A 26258-nucleotide genomic window follows, 5' to 3' on the forward strand; every position below is an offset into this window, starting at 1 on the left:
TGGATTTTTTCAGTTAATCTTCCTGTAAAAGCCATTTGATTGACTTAAGACATCTCTTCAATTCTAACACCACACAATTACTATAGGGACTTTTATTCAAGTCCCTTTCCTTACTTATGGCAAGAAAAGAGAGTATTGTCACCAAATTCCTTTGGCTTTATATTCTTTTGTGGGTTCCGTGTGACAGTTGCATTTCAGTATGATAGCTGAGATACATATGTTCTCATGAGCAGAACAGACCTTACTTGCACAGAACAAAAGAAAGATGATATTTAAAATACCTTGACATGCATGCACCTGACTAGTATTCTCTGCAGTTAAATTGCATTTCAAATTTGTTTGCATAACATTAGATTGTGAGTTGCTCCTACAAAGGATGTCCTGCTCTTTCCTCTAGAGGGAAGAAGAATATCCTGCATTGTTACCCCAATTTTTGCTGTTATTAGCTGTACCTGAAACCTTTCTCTCATGTCTGAAGACCTACTAAGCTTGAAATTCCTTGCTCAGTTGAGCAATTAGAGTCCATACTTGGGCTAGAATTCATCTGTATAAAATTTATATTTTTAAGACTCTTGCACAACTTGCTGGAATCAGCTTCCACATGAAAAGATTCATATTGTATAGCCTGCATGAACTCAAGAACCCAGAGCCAGGATCAGTCTGAATGCCAGCTTCTGTAAGGTTCTTTGGCTCTGTGCTTTCTGAATGACAAGCCATCATTTCGTAATAAAGATGTGTGCAGACCACTTAAGCACTGAAAGTGTACTAGAGCTGTTCTCAGAATGCTGCCAAAGGATGGATATATTTTTTCATAATTGGTATAAATGGCTAGTGTAGAATGCTTCAGAGTCTCAGTGTGAATGGATCATGGAATATGTTCTCAAATATATATATATACATATACACACACATTGCTTTTTTTCCTTTTTCTCATTTACACACGAAGATTAAAATGAGGACACAGTAAGACCTGTGAGCCTTCACGGAGATTCTTCATACATGAGATACATTTATGTAGATGCTTCAGATGAGGCTTGCTGAGCAATAGAGACTTGCCTTTAATCAAAATCTCTTTAGGCACTTTTTGCAAAGATTATATAAAATTGATGATTCTGGGCATTAAATTTCACATTATATAATAAAAGGGCAGGACAACAGCTATTTTACCAAACAGCTTTTGAGCTAATCTACTGAAGGTAAACAGAGTTTGCTTCCTCTTCGTAGCTGATGTAGTGGATATGCCTTCTCTGCTGTTGCAGGCACTGTGCCATGAGTGTCTATGCCATCTCTGCTGAAAAGCAGTGTCTATAAGGTCTAACAAGACTGACCAATCATTGGCTTTGCCTACAAAATGCTTCAGGAAACGTCTGCAAGTCCTGAGGAGAATTTCATTACAATAATATAAGACGACACAATTACACTTAAGAAAAACTGTAGAGAAAGTAAATCTAGAATTTCATTTATTTTTTTCCCATTGTTACAGATGACCATGAACACAACATCAGTTAACTAGGAAACAATGGACCTAAATCAAGGCTGGGATAAACAAAAGCAATGTTGAACTTCATGAGCAAAAAATCTGTTTTTGGCATAGATGGATACAGTTTTATTTTCAATGAAGCTGTCTTGTTTACTCTACCTATCAGTTTAACTTAATATATGTTATATTAATATTCCATATTTTAAGAATAAGCTTTCTGTTAGAATTGATTTCTGCTCAGGTTGTACCAAATGAAAGGTCACTGTATTACTGACCATGAAAGAGCACTTCAATCAGTCATTTTTCAAATGGTAATATATCTTTTTGGTTATTCTGACACCTTGAGATTTTAATTTGCATTCAGTTCCTTTGCATTTGTCCTCTTCCATCTGTAATTGTAATGTTTTGTTTTATTTTTCTATAACAGTTGTTTCCAAACTTCAGAGCATGAATATGTGTCATCCCTCAGATTTTTTTATAGACAACTATGCATCTTTAGCTTCAAATGTTTATTTTAAAGCACAAAAAAAGGAACAGGGTTCTAATGAGAGCTACAGATTTTGTAATATATCTTCATGACCCACTGATGATCCCAAGACTGTTGCTCAGAAATCACTGCTTTACTGGTTTATTTGCTAAACGTATGAGTATTTGTTCAACTGTTTGGATTTTCTTTATCTTTCTGAGTATATCATAGTCCCATGTCCATATTATTTTAAAGGACGACAAGTGCAGATGGGGGAGCAAAAGTATTCCTTTCTAACATTCAAACAAAAGTAATGTGTTCAAAGGTGTAGAGATTTAATTCTGTCTAACAAGACATAGGGAGCATAAACAATAATACAGTATAACCTCATGTAGTAAATAATAAGATAGCTAGGTCAAGTGAAGTCATGAAACACAAATAAGATCCCTTAACATTCAATAGATTTCACATTATTTATTTATGATGGGCATGTATATAAGCAGCTGCTATTTGTAGTTTGATTAGAGACACTGAAATATATGAGCTTATTTAAATTTTCTAGTGAAGGCCAGGATATATCCAGAAAATTACTGGTAGATTTGCAGTTCAATAAAGCATGACTATGAACAATTATTTTGAGGATTTAGGGCTTGCTTGTTTCTTCCCTCACTTGTATATTAGGAATTGTTGTTACAAGAAAATAATATTGATCTTCCCTGTACTTTTAATTATGAATATTTCTAGTCTTTGGGCATGTATCCCATCACATGTATCTATTAAGTTCCTTTTCAACTTTGACTTAATATTTAAGAGAATTAAGAAGCACTGATATAATTTGGAAGTGTTTAAATAGTGTTGTTATTTAAAAAGAAAAATTTAAAAGGTGGAAATGTTGCTTTGTTGAGGTTGAAGAGCAGGTCTACATGATAGCAATGGTCTTTTGTGTTGACAGTTAACACCAAGTCTAGTTAAAATCAATATGTACCAAAGGCATTGCTTTGCTGAAATTTCAGGTGCTTCTAGGGAAGGAAATAGTTTATCCTTTATAAAGTCAATGCATTAAAGTAGCTGCATAACAAAGGCACTTTCAGGACCATTCCTTCCTTGTTATTTTGAGTGCCTTTTGCCTCCACTGAAATTACAAGCAATAAATATGAGATGCTAGTTGCCTTTATCCATGCTGGATTCAGTTTGTTAGTCATTTGAAGATGGACACCTAATGCATCATGACGGTGGTGGTGTTTTTTCTGCGACCATCTTTTATCTAATCAGCCAAGATGCAGAGGGGGTTTGGGCTTCTAAGTGTCACTCAGGCTCAAGAGATTGATCTGAAGGATTTTCTGCAATATGTTCTTTAATCACTAGACTGTTAGAGAAAAGATGGAGTTCACCATATTGTAAAAATCAATGTAAAATTTTTTAATACAAGTAACTTTTACATTTTCTCCATGAATTTAAACGGAACTTAGGTGGTGTATTATAGAACAATATAAAACACATTAGCTGTATAGATTGATGTGTGTATCTAGACTCCAAGCTGTTTTAAATATAAAGCTTTCAGCTTTGTACTTCGGAAGCAGTATCTTACAGTACAGTTAATCCCACTGTTTTCAATAAGAAAGTTTGTGAATGGCTGACTGGCAGCCTTGTATATTCGGCATGAATGTGGCCAGGTTAAAGGCTTAATTTTGTCACGCGTGTTTCACAAAGCGCTACCCTACATGAACAATTTGGTATACTTATATCCTAATCTCCTATTTATCCTTAAAAAAAAAAAAAGTTAATTCACTGTTGTACTGATAAGAGTAAAAAAATGGTTGCTCCACTTTTTACTAACACAGAGCCAACACAGTTAAGGGATTTCATGCGTGGATTTTATTTCTTTTCTTGAATGTATTTCATCAGATGAATCCGTTGCCAATTTCTACTTAGTTATATCAGGGCATTGTACAGAAAACAATGACATTGAGAAAATAACCTGAAGGACAAGAAAGCAGTAAAGTGTCTCTAGAGGTACTTTATTCATTCTCCTTTAATGACAGATATCAACACTATAGGCAGCTGCAACTGATCTAATTGTTTAGATTCTCTACTTAATCTATTGCACTCCTAGGATGCAATTCATTCATCCTCAAGTTGACATCTAAAATAGATCAAATGAATCAGGCCCTTGAAGTGTCTATTTATTTCCTCTGTCTTTAAAGGAAGATTAGGATGACTGGCTCAGATGCAGCAATCAGACAACTGAAATCCTCACTGACAATTAAATTTAGCACCTAACAATTAAATTTAGCACATACAAATACTGTTTTTGTGGTGTGTTAGAAGAAGAGAACTCATCTGGATTCCAAGATCCTGGCAAAAATTAACTCCCTAAAAATAGGGACAATTCACAGTGTAGTTGTTATATTCAAAATCATTGGTGTAAAAATCAATACAAAAGAAAGAGTTTCTCAGCATTAAATTACATAGTTACATCAGAGCAGAATCACACATGAACTTCTTCATTAACTAGTCACCATTTCTTAGTCACACTAGATAATGTTTGACTGTGTTTCAACAAATTGGGTAGGGAAAATGTGTAACGTATAAAAAGGTAGTGGCAAGAAAAATGTCTCTGTCATATCACCAAAAGTTTTAATTGGAGTAGGGGCGTTGTGTTCCAGGCATACGTTGAAAGGTTTGTAGCAGCTTTGAATGAAAGTAGAACAGACTTAGAATTTGGTGAGACTGAATTCAACTGATTATATGTTACACTTTGCCTAAGCTTTGAAATTTTATGTTAGACTCCTGGAATGCTGTGGTCAGAGAAAATCAGTTATTTTATTATTTCTATCTCAATTAGAGAAGTTAGTGTTCACATCAGTGGCTCCTCAGAATTTTTCAGTTTATTTTTTTGCTGAGGAAAAAGTAATATTTGGAAGTAGACTAAGTAAATAGTATTCCACTTTTATTATAATCAACTTAAATTAGGAATAATATTTTATCCTGTTTGTACAAACCGTAGTGGGAAAAGGTTCTAAGCCCTGCCTGAGGCTCTGGTGTGCTACCACAATAAAAACGATAGCATTTTATAACTAAATCACATTTCCATAAAAAGATAGAAATAGTGATGCAGAAGACTCATTTTAATATGAGTTCATTAAACTATTTTTAGAGATTCTGTATGTTTTGCCTATTTGTACTGTTTCTGTTTATTTTAAATCTGATTATACTCGTTTCACATTTGGGAGGTCATAGCTATTGACTTCGTCTGAATCAGTAAGTGTAAATATTCTAGCATGATTTTTTTTTTTCTTGGAATGAGCTTAATTGCAATTAATTTTAACCTGTAATCCATGCTTGTACTGTTAACGAGAAACGTGTAATATTCAGTAGTTATTGACTTGGATAAAATGAATGTATGCTACCACTGCAGTTGTTCTTGTCAATAATTTGCAATTAAGCTGATAAAACCTCCCATTTCATCTTTTTAGAGTGTGAAACATATAAAATGGGTAACAATGAATTAAGCAAAATAGTTTATATTAAATTACATTGATAGCGCAGATGCACTTCACAAATACTTTTTGTTAGCAAGGTTCTTAGGCTGTGCCAGGTCTTTTGTGCATTAGTACCTTAAAAGTAAGAATAATTTTTTCAGCAGCTCTTAGGTTGCTGATCCGCTTGTTCCAAGCCATTCAGAGATCAGTTAGAAATATTTCTGCAAAGTGGTGTTTTCTTACTAAGTACATCAACTGATTTTTTTCTGATTTTCCTTTCAATATTCTTTAACATCAAATTAATTCTTTACATCATTCTATATTAAAATCCAAAGCTCTTCATTGTCTCACAATATATTTTCTATTGTTGTGCAGCGTTGAAACCAAACAGAAAGGCTGAGCTTGTGTAACATTTTGGAAAGCTCAGCTGGTGTATGAATATAACTTACTACAACACAGAAACCTTTAGAAACTGAAGAGTAGTTATTCGTCCAAGACCTATCTTCCTGCTCCACAGAATCACAGAACAGTTGGGGTTGGCAGGGACCTCTGGGGATCATCTGATCCGACACCCCTGCTCAAACAGGGTCAGCTAGAGCAGGTTGTCCAGGACCGTGTCTTGTCCGCTTTTGGATATCTCCACAGATGGAAGACTCCACCACCTCTCTGGGCAACCTGTTCCAGTGTCCAAACACCTTCACTGTAAAGAAGTGTTTTCTTGTGTTCCAAGTGGAATTTCCTGTGTTTCAGTTTGTGCCCATTGCCTCTTTGCCTGTCTCTGGGCACCCCTGCGGTCTGGTCTGGCCCAGTCCTCCTCACACCCTCCCATCAGGTATTTATACACATTGATAAGATCCCCCTGACCCTTGTCTTCTCCAGGCTGAACATCTCTCAGATCCTCCTCATATGAGAGGTGCTCCAGCCCCTTAATCATCGTTGTGGCCCTTCATCAGACTCGCTCCAGTATTTCTGTGTCTTCCTTGTACTGGGGAGCGGAGCACTGGTCACAGCGCTCCAGATGTGGCCTCATCAGTGCTGAGCTGAGGGGAAGGATCACGTCCCTTGCCCTGTTGGCAATGCTTTTTCCGATGCAGCCCAGGATTCGGTTTGGCTTCCTTGCCATGAGGACACACTGCTGGCTCGTGTTCAATATATATGTTTGTGTATATATACGTATATGAATGACATTCCTAGTGACAAATGCTGGACTTACAATAGGCAAATAGATGACATTGCAATACAGAATATAATGTGAGGATAGCAAACGATAAGTCAATGCAGATAAGTTTACACAGAAACAGAAAAATGAGAAATACTTTAAAAGTAAAGCAACAGGTTTCTATGTACCATGGAAGAAGTTCAAGACTGTAATAAATACATTGTCTAAGAAACAGACTGCTAAGAAACTATGGTTCAGCAAAGGAATCATGGGCGTGGTACAAATAAGAATAGAATGAAAACAGAAGAGATGTAAGAATGAACTGTTCACAAGAATACCATAAGTTTACAGGGATAGTCATTATGTGCAAGACTGAAATGGAGTAGTATTTAGCCAAACACATACACAGAGAGAATCCATATCATAAAAAAAAGAAACACCACAAATTGTTACAAAAAGTAAGGAAATCTTTGCTTTCTATAAATGAAATAGGGTAGTGCCCACTGTTAATATATACTATATTGAAAATTGTGACTGAATATGTGAGGATCATTACAGTGATTATCAGAAATCTGAAGATAAAAGAAGACAAAAAGCCTTGATAACTAAAATGTGAAAGCTAGACAGAGTCCTAGAAGAGAATAGATTTAGATTTGAAATAAGACTCCAGACTACAAAACATTCTTTTAAACCTTTGAATTAGTTGGACAAAAAGCTATTCTCCAGTATTCAGTGTTCATTCCTGTCTCAGATATTACTAGCACCAACATTAGATTATGAAACATGCCTCTTTTTGTTAAAAATAGACAAAGGAAAGAATTCCTACTTGTTTTATAATTAATATGGTAAGCTTCCTAAAATTTGGAATAGAAATGTATCCTTGTTTTCTTGATCACATTCAAAATGGCAAACTAAATATGACAGAAGAAAATAGTGTTTTCTTATAAAATCTCCAATTAATTAAAAAAAGGCCCTTGGGGGAGAAGTGGTCTATCCTCATCCCTTTTCTGTGAAAATGGGAATACATATAAACCACAACTGAGCACTGTGACATCAAGAAAGGTGAATGACAGAATTACAGTATATCTTCATAACTATTTTGAACATACGAAGAAAATATAATTAAACCAAGTTAAAATACTTCAAACAGATTCCAAGAATCCAAAAGTTTACAAGAAAATTAATGAAATTTATATTAACAATATAAAACATCATGATGACTTTTTTTTATTAGTATGAACCAAAGCAGAGCTTCAGAATACAGTGAGTGTGCTAATTGATACCAGCAAAAATTACAGCATGAGAATCCATATTTAGGAAATAGGGATAATAATCTCCATGGGCAGGTGATGGACCTGATGAATACTTTTTGTCTATCCAGGATGTCTGATAATATCCAATAGAAAGTGAGGAAGTACAGACAGATGGCCATGGAGGAATATGGAGACACTGCCCGAGCATGTAGGCATGGGGTTAGGAGAGCTAAAGCCCATCTAGAGCAGAACCTCGCAAGGGACATCAAGGGCAGCAAGAATGGCTTCCACAACAAATGCATCAGCCGCAAAAGGAATGCTAGGGAAAATGTGGGCCTGGTATTAAACGGGTCAGGGGCCCTGGTGACAAAGGACACAGAAAAGTCAGAGGTACTGAATGCCTTCTTCACCTCAGTCTTTACTGGTAAGACCAGCCTTTGGGAAACCCAAGCCCCTGAGACCAGAAGGAAAGTATGGAGCAACGAAGACTTGCCCTTGATGAAGGCAGATCAGGTTAGGGAAAACTTAACCAGACGGGACATAGACAAGTCCATGGGCCCTGACAGGATACACCCATGAGTACTGAGGAAGCTGGCCAATGTCATTGCGAAGCCACTCTCAATTATCTTTGAAAGGTCATGGCCTGTGGTCATATTATGTCCAATCTGTCTTTTCCTACTTCAGCATGAAACCCAGCCATTATTTTCAACATATTGACACTTTTCTTTTGCTGAGGTTGTTTTTCCTTTTCTTCGTACAGTATGTCCATTACAGAAGCTTGGATTCTTCCCTTGTTGATAAAAATGTATTATGCATTTGGTCTATTCTACCAAATACAGGCCAAATATTTGTAATGGCTAGACTTCTTTTTAATATTTTCCCCCCATGTGCTCTTTTAGGTCTCACTCTGTCTGAGTAACTGTTGTAACTGTTTTATAATAGCTTACTATAATGCCAATTCCTAACAGCTTTGATTCTTCTGGCGGAAGTTTTCCCATTAAATGGAGAATTAATCTATTCAATGGTACAACCTTCTCTAGCCTGAAATTTATCTTTTTTATCTTCCCAAAGGCTGTTTTGTCCCAAACTACTCAAACACCCACATCACTGAGCCCAATGTTTTCTGTGACAAATCTTCATCTAAATATAGACCTGAGATTATGGTCAATCATGGCTTTAAGGATTATAACTGTTGTTTATCATATTTAGCAGCAATTTAGGAGGAAGTACAGTTTTACAATAGGACTTGTAAGCAAATTCAAGCAAACCGTGAGCAAATTCAGTTGACTTGTATGAGAGGATCTGCCTTTCTGGATTTTTTTTAAAACAATTGCATGCCACTGTAGTTAGATATGGCTGCAGGCTTAGATAACATAGTCTAACATTTGATTATCTGTCGTATGTCATTTGGGCAGCAGCCCATACAAGAAGAGAAGCTGACTTGCTATTCTGCCCTGCTGCATTAGTAATACTAACAAATAGCCCATAACTTCCAAACCAGCAGCTTTCCCAACTTTGATTGCACTTAGTTTCCATATGTGAAGTCTTCCACAACTAGCTGTGGGATAAGTGATAAGTTATAAGTTAAGTTTGTGATAAGTTATTTTGCCCTAGGAAGGTGAACTAAAAAAAAGAAATAATTATTAGATTGTTTAAAGAATTGATCCAGATGGTGTGTTAGATGACTGACTTAGTTCAGGAAACATGGTTTCCATTGATCACCTGGCAATAATATATAATTGTGACAAATGATAAAGGAGTTTAAAAGATCAGATGAAATACCAAGGGATTACTGTCTGGTGTACATTCTTAAAACAAAGACTGTAATCACTTCTTTGTGCAAACCTGCTGTTAACTAGTAGTCTGCATAGTATTACTTACCTATCTGTGTCTTAACTCAGTTTCTCATATAGATATATTAGGTGGGATATCATTTTGATAAGTGAAATAATCTCATTTTTAGAAAAAAGAATAAGAAGAAAATAAAACATTTAAGATATTGCATGCTAAACCAGCTCTCTAACATTAACATGTGGGAGGATTAGAAAATTAGTGGCCTAAAAGAGTAGCACTAGTACACAAAGAGATATTCAGGAGCGGTAAATGCTCTTTAGAGAGTATTTGACACAGCTCTTGCCAATACCTTTGCACATCTTATAAAATTTTAAAGACTTCTATGAAACTTTAATTTTACTTATGTGACAAATAAACAGTTTTTTGTTAATTGGCCATACATTCGATCATTAAATGAACGGTCAAACCGCCTTCAAAGGGCTTTTAATTGATTTTTTTTTTTTTTAATTCACAGATGGAAAAAGTAAAAGTACATAGACAGTAAATCATAGTAACTTAGCTGACTGGTGACAACTTATTAATCTTCTATGACTCTTGTTCAATTACATGCTCATATGCTGCGCCTGTAATTTGCAGTGACTCAGATCACCTTGATATAAAGCAGAACATCATGCTCCAGTACAAACTGCCGTATCACAAAATGTTACCTGGAATCATAGGTAAGAACCAGCTGCTATCAGGGAAACATTCTGTGTTTGTAAGGCCTTCATTTCCAGTTGAGCTATTCAGCTAAGGCTGAGGTCTTCCACATTTACTTCTTAGATGTGTCCAAGTACTTAGTTATCTTGTCACAGTTGACTTAGAGGTCATACTGAGCACCACAACTCTTAGAGAAGAGCAAATAAATAAATTCTGGGAGATTATGACCACCTTCTTTTCTTTATGACATACAATTAGTGAAATATGGAGGCATTTATACACATAAGTCTAGTGTAAAGTCAGCACTGTGAAATGACTGATCTAGAGCGGAGTAAGAATTTGATGCAAAATCACCACAAAACGGTGTCTGCAAGCCTCCAGCTATTACTTCAACCAAGATAGTCATACCATTCTCTTAGATTTAGTTTGGAATTGCAGTTTTCAGGTATTATCTTTATTTTAAGTCCTAGTTCATACACATAGAACTTGCAATTCTGAACCAAAACTTCCATTTAAGCAAAGTTTAATTTAATCAGAAAAAAAGAATTTCAACCAAAACATTATCAAACACTTCTATGCTGTTGTCCTCAAAAACGGGCCCTTGACAGGGCTGACTTTTCTTGAATTTTCTGCGGTCTTTGTCTGTAGCACCTCTCATACCACTAAATACAAACATCCATAGAGTTAGAAAAATCTTTGTCTGAATTTGTAACTTTAGACTCCCTTTGTAGTCAGTAAAGAGAAATAATCAGTTCTCATGTAAGATTAATCTCTCATAAATTACAGACCTAAATGAGATCAGATGAAACAAGTCATAGGAATACCCCTTTCTCTCCATGTAGTATAAAAGAAGCAAGATAACCTCAAATGTAGATGTGGAAGATGTAATTTAAAGTTAGGTGAGATCAACACCACTCCTTCTGCACCTGGAAAAGCTTACTTGCTTCACCATTTCTTAACTATTTTATATCCTTTGTTCTAATAAATTCCAGCTTTTGCAAAACCATATCTGGAACTTAAGAGACATAGGATAAAGGATCTTCGAGGTTAAAGGTTTGCACCATTGTCCTGCACACATAGAAGTTAAGCCATTAGGTTGTCTTAGTGAAATACCACATTAACTAATTATTAAATATACATTAAAAATGTTTTACTCTCTCTAATATGAGTTAGCTTAATATCACAAAGAAGACCTTAATGCCTTGCTCACAAGAATGGTCAGATAAATGTTTTAGTTCTGTTTTACTAGTACGGTTACAGATCAGCCTCATAGCTATGTTATGTTATATGGTTATTCATACAAGACTCTAACTGGCATAACTGTCTTTAGTCACTAATTCAAGTAAAAGTCACATCTAGTTTAAGAAAATTATTACAAAAGATAGTGTTGGGTGGATATTACAAATGGTGTTGGCAGTATGTCCTTGAATGTTTTGAATGAATTTAATTGAAACAAGAGACTACAAGAGAAAATGAGAAAAAGTAAAGAAACCCTCTTAAATACAAAGGAAGAAGTAACAAAGTAGGATTATAAATATCATGTTGTAAAAGCATTTTGCATAGAGAATTTATACAGATTAATATACCTCTCAGTGCCAGGAAAGTGTATTAAAATGGAAGCAAATAAAAACGTGTATGTGCGTTTCTCAAGAAACAGACAATGTTAAGCAAAATAATGTGTTTACAAAAAAGTACATTACATGTGTTATTCCAGTGCAGATCCACTTGCTGTGCATCTCTCTAAATAGTGGCAGTTATTGAGGTAGCTAATGTTGTTTTGGTGATTAAATGTAGACAATCACATTTGAAATTTTTACTTTTGTTTGTTACTAAGGGTTTGCGGGTTTGTTTTTCTTTTTTTTTGGGGGGGGGGTAGCTCTTGCTCCTAGATGAAAGATCATGAATGGAATGCAAGTAAAATATTTCCACCTGGTTATGTTCTTCTTTGATATTGCACTATACAGATTTGAAAGGCAGCTGAGGAGTATGCTGAAATAGCTCGTGTAAAAACAGATGAAACCTGACAAACAGAATGATTGTAGTCAATCATGACCATCAACATCTGTAACCACAAGCATCCTAAATATTATGCAGTAAATATAGCAAGTTGAATAATATAGCAACTCTAGAATTTTTAACATAACTTTGTTACTTGCTTCTGTAAGTAAATATTTTCTTTTCTAATTCATTGAGATGTAGTGCTTCAGGATTTCTGATTGCAGAAGTCTTGCTGAAGTTCATAGAGATTTTGGTATCTACAAATCCCCCTTTCTCTTCAAAGCTCTGGGAAGAATTAAGCTTCATTGATGGTACTGATGTTATTTATTGATGCTATTGAAATTAGGTGCAATAAAATAAAAACTGCTTCCCAATACACAAGACTCTCTCCCATGAACTGTTAGATCTCATTAAAAAAATGAGTAGCTGGTCAAAAGAAAATTGTTGCAGAAACACAGTAATTTTATATAAATGCTATGTAAGATCGCAGGTACTGAATATTTTATTGAAAAGTAATGTTCCTTCTAGTAAGTATGGAATACTAAATACATGCACATTTATTATTTTCTTTACTTTTTATAAAAAGATCAAATTTTCTAATTAATTGTAATAATTACTAATTTCTAATTCATAATCTAATTTATGAAGGCTTATTTAGTCTCAAAAAGGAAAGAAAAGTTCTACTATAACTCACGGCATATAAGAATCAACAAATCTTTTTTAGTAAATTTTTCTGTATATTTCTTATCTTCACCAGAGTAATTATTACTATAGTTAATTGTACTATGGTAGTGTGTATCAGCCCCATTTATGGACTCATGACTTTGTTGTGATAGATTATGTAAAAAAATACACAGATGTTCTTTGCTTACAAGATAAGAGAAAGCAGCTGGACATAGAGAGATGGCTGGAGAAGTACAGGTAAATGAGGTGATGCTGCTGACTGCAGTACACCATGTACTTTGGAATTGTTATAATACATAAAAATGACATACATAAAAAATATGTCATTAAGGACATAAAAATAATGTTCCGTTAGTTAACTCTTCCTTTGTATTTCCCAGTAAAAACATAGTTAAGGGCTAATTATCAATGGTGTGCATACCTTATAGTTCATGCTGAAGGTATGGTAGAAAGAATACTCTTTTCTTCTTGCTTGAACACGCCACAAGGATTCAAAGATTCTTTAATCACCTCTTTACTTCTGAGAAAAAAGCAAAACAAACAAACAACAAAAACCTTCTCTGTAGTGTCTGACAAATTCTGGAAGATATTAATTAATGGAAATTGAATATAATGCATCTTTTTTTCATCTTTTACATTTCAGACAAGAATCTTTAAGATTTCTCCTGTGCCACATCTCTTGCTGGAGCTTCCTTAAAACATCTGTAAAATTATGTTCTTGTTCTACATAAAATCTTTCCTAAAAATTCTTTCCTTAAAAAATCTTAAAAATCTTTCCTTAAAAATCTTTCCTTATTAGGTCTGCTGATGTACTGATACACAGGGTAGCATACGGGCTTATAATGCTTCATTCTTTCTCTGCATTGCCTATCTTTCTGTTGTCTCTTATTTTGCTTTTACGTAATAAATTCTTTGAGAAAAGAAATGACCTTTTTCAAGTCATGTCAGACTGATCATCCATGAAGTATTCAAAAGCTTTCTGGTAACAAATAACAACAACATCAATGATAACAAGCATGATACATTCTGAAGTACTTGAATCTTGCCCTTATTTTGTCACCTAAAAGTCATATGGTAATGTCATTTTTAAAAGCTGAAGATTTATGTTTCTCCATTAATTTTGGTGAGATATTTTTCTATCATCTCAGAAATCTCTTTGTCTAAGCCTCCTTTCACACTCTTCCTAGTTATCATTGTCAATATTAAAAATTATTCTTACTTAGGTTTAACGAGTGAATCTAACAATACAGCTCCACCTATTTAATCTAGTGTTCCTAGGAAATAGGCATATGTCAATACAAAATGATAGGTTAATTGCTCTGGGCATCTTGAAATTCCCTGAGTATCGTATTTAATTCATCCAGCTTAAAAGTTCCCTATACAATCATACATATCATTTTTTTTCTAATACCTACCTTTCATTGTTCTATAGGCTATTAAAAACAACATTTATATTTCCTGTTGTTTAGAGTGTACAGTCAAATCATGTCTTTGATTTAGGGTATAATGGAATTTTGAAAAACATGTACTTAATAGAACTCCTTTCCCTGTAAATCTTACCTTTTTAAAAGAGCTACAGTTCCAGTTCAAGGTTCATTTCTTAGTCCTGTTTTTCAAATATAAAGAAAGGAAGGCTATCTGTTCTGTAGTGACAACAAAATGAATATGTTTGTCCTTGGCCTGACAGAAGAATTTTGCTCTGTGTAGAGCTATTTTTACCTCATTAGAAAGAATGTTGGCTGCTTTATACCTATCTCTGGGTACCTTCAGCATGTGTTGTTTATTTTGCTCAAACAAAGACATTTTAAACCGTATCATATAACATCCCTTTAAACTCCATGAAAAACTAGCATATAAAATAGTATAAACTCACAGAATTGGTCTGGCAAAGACATTTTTTTGCATCATTCTGATTTCTACTTTAAAAGTGGATTGGCTACTTTAAGTCACTACTAATGACCTACAGATCCTTCAGCCATAACAATACTAGGTTCTCAAGTAGTAACTGCCCAAAGTCAATGCAAGAGCTGTTTGTCCTCTTTCTTTGACCCTAGTTTCATAGTAATTATCAGAGGACAGTTGTCTGGGCCACAAAAACTTGTAACTTCTGTGTTTGCCCCATCAACTACAGAAAACTGATGAATGCAGAGAATAAACAATCCCTGCTATGCATATCCAAAAGGCCAACTAGAGTGAAGGTGAATTGGAAGGCTGGTAGGTAAGAGGTAAAAACTGCTCCAGCCTTTTGTATGAATTCTTAAATAGGATACTTCTGCATTTGTGTTCCTCTTATCTTAGTGTGCCTGATCGTCCGTTTCCTATTCTTATCCCCTGTTGTATCCTAGACTACTGGAAAAATTCTCTCTGATATTGGGCCTTTTCCACCTTTGTCTATTTGTTTTTGTATTTATTTATTCATATTTCTGCAGAGGTCTTCTGTTGCTTTGACTGCCTTGAGGCTTTTCTCATTTATTTACCATTTCTCCTTTCACCTACTGCGAAAGTGTTTTGTTATCTGTTGGGTCTTGATACCCTTACTGGGGTGAACATCACACTCTTGGAGCACCCATGCATGTGCAATTGGACAAACCCAGACTTCAGCTCCTTCAGAAGAATGGGGTTAGCCAGTGCAGAGAGCGCTGTGCCAGCCTGTCAACATGACCTATTTTGGGTTAGATTTGAATGCTTTTCCCAAGCTTATAACTTCTGTCCAAGGTGATGGAAGTATTGGGCTAATTGTTACTGAACGTAGGTAGGGCATGCAGAAAGTGTTGCACCAAACCTGTTTGATTTAACGACTTACGTCTTCACTAGCTCTGAAATTTCTGTTCTGTTTCCCTTTCACAGGGGAGACCAGCCTTGCATTACAAATTGTTCTCTAGTGATGCTGCATAACATTTAATCAAAAGATTACTTTTGCATATTTTATTTGCAATAAAGAAGACTGTGCTGCTTCTCCCCCTCCCCCTATACTATATACCCTTTGCATGCTTTGCAGATACATTGCTAACACTATGTTCACATTGGAAGTGGTAACTGGCACTTCGCCATACGTTTTCAAAGTGGTAAAGGTTGTGGCTCATGTTAAAGAATATGGAAGTCATGAAGCTAAAACCCCAGGCATTGCTTTGAAAATAGACAAGAGATGTTACCAACTTAGCCACTAACACTGAGATAAGCATAAATAAATCAAATCTCTCAGGGCATGAAATGAACATCAGCAGAGCACAGAAAGGTGTTTTCTTATCCACTGACCCTGTATATCATCATAATATGTAGCTAGATTCACTCTCTGTGGGGCAGTCTGACACATTCAAAAACAGTTGCAGACTAATGCTGCAGGGACACTGCTGCACCGATGACCAGCATTGCCAGGTGAGCAGCTATGGTCTCTACCTCTAAAGCAAGTTATGGTTTCCACATCTAATGCTCTATTCTGTCCCTCCTTTATTTTTTTATCTATTTTTAGAGTTTTTAAAGTAAAATAATAGGGTTTTTAATACTTTTTTAATATCTTTTTTTTCAATATAGCTAGATATCAAATGGCTGAGATTCACAGGAAATGTAAATTTTCCGTTCATTAGATTCTTCCACAGTATTTTAACAAGGGGGAACTACACACATGATCCTAAACATCTTCTTCCTTTTAAGCTTTACTTTTATTTGTTTTACAACTAAATCCCTGCTTTTACACCTGTTAATACTTTTTTGAACTATACGCTAACAAGAAATCCAGGGTGTTACTCAGAACTAACAGAGAGCCAAAAAGAGATGAAATTCAAAACTCGTTTTTACCTTCCTTCTTTAGTTTGAAATTAATTGGTTTGAATAAATAGAAAACTGAGTCACACATAGTCCTTTTATTTTTAACAAAAAAAATTACTTTTTTTTTAATTTGGAGACATACATGTACGCATATTTGTTCATCACAGTGCAAAGATAAAGCAGGAAATAAAAATCCTTCAGGTTGCTATAGCTAATTGGAACACAGAATTTATTTTCCTGAGGAAAAAAATAGAAGTTTAAAATATATACTTTGCTAAAAATTGTATTATTTTAAACTTCCACTTCTGCCTTACAGAGTTACAGTTTAGGTGTCACACATTTCCTTTCTTTTGTGTTGACAGGCTTCCAAGTTGTGCATCATAGGAAATAAAAACTTAGTAGCAAGGATAAAAACATATAACCCTACAAGATATCAGGATTCTATATTCAAATTAAAATATTCTACCCTCCAGGAGCAATATTTCAATTATCAGTTTTTCAAGAGAAAATAAAAATATTTTCCAAAATGGCAGGTATTTTTTCAAATAACTTGACATTCCAAATTAAGATTTGAATTGAAATATTATTCTCAAGCTTATGCTCAAGCTTATGAAAAATTGCGGATAGAGTGTATGAAAACAAATCTCAAAGATTTTTTTTAATAATATGAAAGATTGCTTCCTTGGCCTTCTCTCTATATACATTTTAGAGAACCTGTCCTTACACTAGTAGTTATTTAGACTATTGAATTCATAATATTTTGGTTTGTTCAGTTATTTGATTCTCTGATCCAAATAGTTTTTTGGGAAAAAAAGTTTTTTTCTTCTTATAGTGCATACAGAAGACTTGAAGTGTGGGTTTCAGGTAATCTTTGATAAAATACTGATATCAGCAGGAAGACTGCAACATAATTTTTATTTTCCAAATGCTGGGGAAGGAAGTGCTGCTTATGATAATACCTATTCCAATGTGCAGAGAAATGACCTGTATTTCTCATGGAGCACAGCTACTCTGGATGAGTTGAATCTCATCTACCTTTTGCCTATTTGAACGCATCTTTGAAATGAAAACAATGACATAGCTTGGCCAAAGACAGTACACATCCAGATCCATTTAAATTTTAGACTACCTAAGACATCTTGTAAAAATGTTAATAATCAGTTGGAAAGATCATAAGTCTCTTTCCACTTAAAAAAAAAATACATATTCTCCATTATGAAATCCATGATAAATCAATTCTTATAATGCTTTGAAAATTCCTGAACTTCAATTTTATGTAATATTGAGCAGGAAGCAAGATGTGGAGCTCTGGCATCTGACAGAGAACTCTCAGTAGAGCGTAGTGAAGAAAGTAATAGTTCTGTCCAATCCATTCAGATTCCTTGGTGCTATTGACATCATACTGGCATCCTGGTCTGTACTCATAAATGAACAGGTACAGCTATAGGTCTTAGAGTGTTCATGTAAGATGCTCCTACTTGCTCAACCTGTTCATATATTCAGGCTCTTCATTTTTTGTCTGCTGAAGCTTCTGTATCATTTTCAAAGATTTCTTTGGGTACCCTTATTTCCAGTAATCTTCCCCTTGACCCACATTAGAGAGAAAAGTTCTAGTCTTTAGAACAACTACGAGCGAGCAAAGGCTTTACAGGGCATTGCCTTCACTGAGGAATGGATGAAGTTTTCAGTCTGGTGTCAACACTAAGCTCTTGTGTCTGTTCTACTGCAGATACCAAGGCTAGAGCATAGCTATCCACCTCAAATGTGAATCTAGATCCAATATTCCCCGTGGTAAACAGAGTCATCAGATCTTCTGGTTGAGAGGCTTTAAGTTAACACAATGAGCTGCTCATAGCAGCACCTTGCAGACTCATTCAAAAGTTTTTGTTCAAAAAGTGAAATATTCCTTATTCACCTGCTGAAGAAAACTTATGGAGTCAAGAAATATTTACCCACACCTGGATTATGTTTAGGACACTAGAGAAATCAGAAGGAAAGAGAATTTTTAAGAAAAGTAAAGCTGCTATGGATCACATTTGATCTTAGAACCAATGCAGCTGACGTTCCCTTGTACTCATTGCAATGTGTCATGCACTGTGTTATCCAGATGACATATGAATAGCAGTCTTCAGTCAGCACGTTAGACAAGGTGCTCTCTCCACTTTTATTTATTTTTTCACTGTGCATTAATGGCTTCTATTGGTGAAAGAAATCAACAAACAGAGTATGGCAAAAAGGAAAAAAAGCACTATTAAATGTCTTTTGTAAATGGTATATTGCCTGATGCTTGTCCTTTGACACCATATCCTAGTGCACTGAAAAGAGTAATAAAGTGCTGATGCAACATGGAAATCTTTGCAATGGAAATAGATTGATTTTTAAAGGCCCTACTATTGAAGATTAAGGTATGAAAAAAGGAACTGTCAGCTTTACAAGAAGAAAAATTATAAGTCACAGTAGTAACATTTAAAATCTTCTTTTTGCATCTAAAATGCTGTGTTCTTTTGACAGATTTGGGAAATTTTAGCGGTCGGACAAGAAGCGCCGTCTCTGTGCGGGAAGGTCAGGGAGTTGTGCTGATGTGCTCCCCTCCGCTTCATTCACCAGGTACAGTAGGCTGCAGCTTGTACCGATCCTGGTCTTTTACAGTATGCTCATTATTTTTGAATGCATACTTGATTGTGAAACTTTAAAGATGAAATAAACACAGCTCTACTGACAGTTTCTGAAGTACCAAAGGAGTAATTAAAGCTCATATACTATAAATGCCACTAAATAGCAGCAGAATTTCTGTTATAAGATTGCCTTATTCCCACTATTAAAGCTGAACAGGAATAGTCTCCATGCCACCAGTGTAATATACTGCCTTGAGGTCACAAAAGATTTCTTTCAGTTTAGAAACCTTCAAAAATTGTTCCAAACGTCAGTGTTGGGATACAGATGTAGAATACAAATTGACTTCTGTTTTTAATAGTACAGCCATGATTTTGGCTGCTTCTGCTCGCTGTATAGCTTAGTTTCTAGTACAATAGCGTCATTGCTAGAAGTCAGAGATATCACAAATCCCATGAATGCCTGTGAATTTCCAAAGGAAATTGTAGACACTCCAGAGAGGTTTTATATATAAATATATTGCTTTTCAAACCAGCAATCTTGCAATTTCTGCAGCTAAATATGTCTTTATGTTTGCAGATAAGTAAATATATCTTTATATTTGCATACTATATAGTACCTGGAACCAGCCTGGCAGATGGAATATCCTGTTTGTCAAAAGATATAGCATAGCCAGCCTTCTCCTCTTTGGGAAATGGGATCTGTATTGAGATGATTTTTTGTTCCTTGAAATTTGAGCCCTGAAAAAAGTCACACTGCAGAAGAAAGAGCTGTAGAAAACAAGGTGTTCTCTGTGTTTCTATTAGGAAAATGTGTTCTGTTTCTATTTATTCTAGATTTATTGTTATTACTGTATTATTGTTACCAACATAATTAATCCTTGTTATCTTCTGGCCATCTCTCTGCTTTCCTCTTTTCTGAGTACATTCTTTTGTTATTATTGCCTTTATAATCTATTTCAGATTTTGACACTACAATTCATATGTGATAAAACTGAGTGCACGATATTAATGCTTGGTTATAATAAGTCAAAATTTTGGGAGGAAAAAGAGGTAGGCAGAAGTGAGAGATGGTTTCAAACTGAATATGATTTCTCCAAACAGAGAGTTTAAGGATAGATGGGTATTATTATTATTGTTGTTGTTGTTGTTGTTGTTGTTGTTGTTGTTGTTGTTGTCATATACCTTTTAATATCCTTTTAAATTTCATTCCACAAAATGCACCCAGTATGTCATCAAAGTCTTCATAAGTTTTCTCTAAAATTATGCTGTTAAACTTGTATTCAGTCAGGTTATAATGCCATGCTTTACTGTAAACCTGTTACTTACACATTGTGTTTGATTGTGAAAAACTGCTACCTTTCATTTTCTTCAGTGTGCCAGCAAAATCCCTGGTGTGGAACCTACTGTGCCTACAATGACAGGTTGCAGTTGGTTTAGTTTATACAGTTTGAAGCACTGGTATAACTATGCCAATGGGAAAATTCCCTTCTGGAAAATATTTGAAGCCTGTGTTGGCATAATTTTGTCACTATAGCTATATCAGCAAACGTGCGTTTGGCAGTGTAGTGGAGCAGTCACAGAAGTGAGAGAACTGCGCTGACGGTGCCGGAGCTAACGCAGCCTGGTGACTGGGAAGGGAGCTGGGCCCCCCTTTCACCTGCGGGTTATGCAGTGCAGGGCTGCGGGTTAAGGTCTGCCCCTCCTGCTCAGGCCTCCCGGAGGGATGGCAAACAGGCAGGATCGCCCACATTTTGCTTCCAGCCCCCAATTTGTGTAATACTGAGGAGCTGCATACTCTGAGATCAGAGTCAGTCTGTAAAAGAGAATTGTGGACAAAGGCAGAACAGCAAGGGGGAAGGGTGTGAGCTCAGCACTGAAATTAAGCAGTGACTATGAAACTTCCTTTCTCCCCCAGTACTATCGCTACAAAGCCTTTTTGCAGAGCAGAGAAACTTCAAGGATTTGTGCACAGTAACATCTAAAATATAAAATAGTCTTTTTTGAGAGCATCCTATTTCTGGATAGTCCATTTTAGTTTCTGGGTCTGATTTTCAAAGATGGTATTGTTTTCTGTAGTAGCCTAAACAAAATTTGATACTTAAAACAATCTGGGAGACAAACCTTTAGGTGAATACCAAGCTGTGGCAGAAGGTATATCTATGTTAAATATTGCTTAAAGTTCACGTGGAGTGCATAAATGTCTAACATTAACATGACCATGAGTTAGGAGGATGTTTTCTGACAGAAAAAACATTCTGTCATTTTGTAAATGAACACCACAAACTCAGCTATATTGATTTATCTACATTGATCAGCACCTTTAGAAATAATCTTTATTTACTATCCCAGGAGAGAAATCCATGATACGATATCAAATCTAGTCATTCTCCGCAATCTCACAAGCAATTCTTCCTTCAATAGAATCCCATTCCTCAACCTCTAAAGTTAATAACTACTTATAAGCTTGCCTGAGGTTTGAATCCTTTTAAAAAATGACAATATCATTGTGGGAAAAGAAAGATGACTGAGTGAAAAAACATTATATTAAAAGAGACATGGGTTTATTAACATGTTTTGAAATGGGAGATAAAGTAAATACTTTTGACTGAATAATACCTACAGTCCATTCTTACAGAACGCTATTCTTCTAGAAAAACCTGAATGTCTTTACAAAGCACCTGTGACTTAAAAAATACTACACTGGTTTCTTTTGGGAAAGCAAGTTTGAGAGAGAGAGAGAGAGAGAGTTGATTTCTGTTTATTAATGCTTTGATATATTATCAAGAGGTAATGCAATAAATAAACAAACAAATGCAGTCTTGGCATATATATAGATTATTCATGTAGGTTTTCATTAGATTGTTGTCCAAATATTTTACAGAGGAAATAAGCAAAAAATGCACCTGAAATATATTCAGAACATCTGCAGTGCAGTTCACATGAGAGAATTATCTCTTGGTTTTAATAAATAAGTTTCTTAAGTTGTTGTCATCTTTGCTAAGAAATAGCTGAACAGCAAAATGAGGGAGTTTTTTCAGGAGAGGTACTCTCTCCCCTTTCTGAATGGTGAAGTAAAATGCCTAGATGTTGATTTTGTGCAGACACTTTTCTCCTTGAGACAAACAGGCACCAGGAGATTCTAAAATCCTGCTTTCCCTAGATCATTATTCCAAAAAATGCTTCCTCTCATTTCTTTGGGAGTCCTATACAATTTTATCTACTCCAGAAGCTCTCACATTAATTCTTTTTTCTTTGCAAACCTTTCAGTTGTCCCTTGTGAAATACTTTCATAGTTCCATATTGAATAACTTGGTCATTCATAAACAACACATTTGATCCTTTTTTTTTTTCATTGGCTATTTCTCCTAGGTGTGTTTTCTAGAGAGTTAACTCTTAGGTGCTCTTGGTAAGTGAGAGGATCATTAATTACCAGCTGCTTAAATAACAAGTTTTGTTTGATGATTCCATTTAGAAAGGTCTTTGCTGATTTTTTTCCCCCCATACACAGTATTATTATTATTCATTGTGGCATTCTAAAGGATGCAAATACAGGGTTTTATTCAGTCATTTAATCATCTTAATTACAAGGCTTACTATAGTGAGATTAAAAATGAATGGAAGATTTCACCCAGATTTACATCTTTTCCTCTGAATTAATACTATCAGCTGAGCTTTTTAAGGCTTTTATTCAAAGCTTTCAGTATCTGCTTAATAGAGAATGAAGATTCTTATTGTTGGAATTAGAGCAGTGTTTATATACTACATTCTGCAATCATGGAAAGCAGACGCATGCTCCTTCCTGCCTCAAAGGGATGCAACCGCCTGGAAAAAAGCACTACTTCATAATCTTTCAACATAACATCTCTACAGATGTTAAATTGTAACTCTTTTATCTCTTTCTAAAGGACAAATCTGATTTTACTCAGTTTGGAAACTGTGTTATAGGCTGCATCTTTATGCCTCCCATTTAATGTTATAAAACTGTAGCTTTCATGAGAAATGTGTCACGGGAGACGATTAATGCCAGTGCTATTGGAATCGCAGTACTTCCCATGCATCTTCTGGATGTCTGCATAGTATTTTGCTAAAATGGTGAGCTGCTATAACAAAACTCTTTAAAATATCAAGGTCCAAGAAGCTTTGCCCAGTTCTCTTATTTCCTACATAGCTGTCCTTTTACTCATATTATCTGTAAAAAGTAAGTCAAATAATGGGGTTTTTTTTAACTGCTTTTTTACTTATATATTTACACATATACATGTATAGATGTATACATACATACATACATATATATATATATACACACGTGTGTGTGTGTGTGTTTCAGTTTATTCAGTTCCTATCTCTGCATACTTTGGAAGTATAAAGAAAAGCACTTTGGAAGTATATACAAACCAAACACTACTCAGACTCTGCAAAAGGAATACGAAAGTTATATTTGCATTAAAGCTGCAACTTTGGGCTTTACCTTGACTACAGGCAGGAAACCAAATCCAGCTGAAGGGCAGTAGTTCAGATTTTCTGGCTCTAGACTGTATCGCTAATGCCTAAGGAAGATTATAGTAAATACTAGATGGTAATCGCAGATATTAATATGAGTATACACCTGAGAACACTTCAGCCTTTCATAATCTATTTAGTCTCACAACATCCCTTCTATTTAGAAATGGACAACTTTGTCGTACCTTGCTCTAGAAGAAAATCCTTGGCTGAGGAATCTGGTTTGGTATAAAGAGTTCTCTGCAGCTTAGAATTATCATCTTGAAGGAACAAGATTTAAGAAATGGCTCAGCTATGTTCGAATGATAAACATGTTCTCCTGTCAGAACTTCCCAGATTAGGCCTCTACTGCACAAATTATACATAGAAAGAACAGGACAGGCCCTAAATGACCTCATTCAAGTACAGAGGTGTAGACTTCTCCAGGCAAATTAATTACAATAACAAGCTTCTTATATCTGGGCTAGACTGCTTTCAGCATGCTTATTAACTTGTTTAATGATAGTTTAGGTATCTGCATGCAGGCTGCACCACAGTCTGTTTTAAAGGCGTACATATACCTTCTGGCTCTCTCTGCTTACTAAGTTGGCTTTTGTGAACGCAGTTCACAGGTGTCTAAATTTCTCTGTTCATAGGAAGGGCACGCGCCTGTCTTAAGGATGTGAATCAGTCCCAAGATCCTGCCATGTAACATGGCATTTTAGTGCACAGCATTAGAGTTTAAGTTTTTAAGCAAATCTAGCCATTACTGATTTCTTCAAAATCATAGGAGACCTGCAGGAACTTAGAGCTCTGAATCTCCATCTCACTCTGTAGACAAGACTATGTGCTACTCCATCATGTTAACTTGTCACTACAGCTGAGGTTTCTTCCTGACCATGGTTTGTGACATCAGTATAATTCTCATGTATTAAATAGTTAACTAACATACAGTTCTTTTCTATGATATATTTTTTCAAATCTGTGGACAACTTTAGCATAGGAAGCTGTATAATATGCATCCTGCTTCTAGTAAAGCAGTGTGTAGGAGAAACATTTCCCCTCTTCCTTGTGAACAACTGGTTCCTATCAAAGCACTGTCCGTTCACAGTATTCCCAAAAGGTCAGCTGGACACATCATGCATCCATCTCCTTTAAGCTAAGCAGAACTTCTTCATCGGTCAGTACCTTTCGTTATTAGTTTGTAGAGCTTATATTTGTGACACTGGTGGTGGCAAATATATCATTCCACCACCAGACATAACTATAATCCCTTCCTAATTACCAGGCTTCCTGGAAAGGTAGAATTGTCAAACATCCTCATGCTTCTCCCTATTCTGGCAAAAGTAATATTTAGAGGACCACTTCATTTATTTCCGTAAGAGTGTTATATTAATGTTAGAATGAAAGACAAATCTGCGTCCTGGACTTTGCAAAGAGTTGCCTGTCGTGGGAAGATCTATATGAGAACATACAGGACACACGTCTTAAATTTTTTGTTAACTCTAAAACTTTTGAAAAGTTTAAACTTTTGTTTTTCTTATAAATGCATGCCATAGCATGTTCTTCTTCACCTGTTGAAATTCACTTTTGGAGTGTAATGCTTAAATAAGATATAACCCACTTAACAAACAATGTTGAAAATAGTTCCTGACCATATAGACTAGACAAATTTCTTTAATAAACCTTGATATGTCATATATACAAGAGAAGATGGTATAATTTGTCTGTCCATTCTCCTCATGCCCATAACAAATAAATTATCACAATGTAGATATAAAATGTTTTTAAAGTACTGCTTCAAGAGCCACACTTAGGAGTTGAATGAGTTGGCTATCATGAGTTGAAGGATACCCGCACCTTCCTCCTAGGTTCTATTTTTTGTTTTTTTTGACTTTAATTGAATGCTAACAAACCTTGAATTTTATTTTTCAATAATGAGAGAAAAATAAAAGTTAGGAGACAGGTACTCAGTCCTTTACACTCTACATTCCTGTCCTAATTCTAGGTTAATGACCATGCCATGGGGTCATCTCCTCTCCTCACCCATATTTTTTCCTAGAAAAATCACAGAGATGTTATCTCTTGCATTCCCTACTTTATCACTTTTACTAGCTTTCTGAGGCAGCTTTTGAAATTTTCCTGTCTAATAATGCTAATTGCCATGTGAGTTATCACTAAAGGGAAAGTCCATGGCCCCTGACATGGCTCAATATAGCAATCTGTATTCTTTATCTGTGCAACTGATTGATGACTATGCCTGTAGTTTTCATTACGGAATAAACAAACAAAATTAACTTCTCCTTTTTTTCTTCTATGGTCCTTTCATTACTCAATGCACAACCAGTAATTTTGCTGCTGACTTCCCTGGGGCACTTTCTAGT

The 26258-nt window shown here is 35.3% G+C and overlaps 1 protein-coding gene across 1 annotated transcript in view; it reads left to right on the plus strand.

Moving 5' to 3' along the window:
- Positions 1–26258, plus strand: part of CNTN5 (contactin 5) — a 672212-nt gene that overhangs the window by 447263 nt on the left and 198691 nt on the right. Inside the window, exon 7 of the mRNA XM_067289747.1 lies at positions 19292–19387. Coding sequence (XP_067145848.1) covers positions 19292–19387 — 96 coding nt within the window. The remainder of the gene's footprint in view (positions 1–19291; positions 19388–26258) is intronic.

This window comes from Apteryx mantelli, chromosome 1 (genome assembly GCF_036417845.1).
Source record: "Apteryx mantelli isolate bAptMan1 chromosome 1, bAptMan1.hap1, whole genome shotgun sequence".
NCBI classification, from domain to species: Eukaryota; Metazoa; Chordata; class Aves; order Apterygiformes; family Apterygidae; genus Apteryx; species Apteryx mantelli.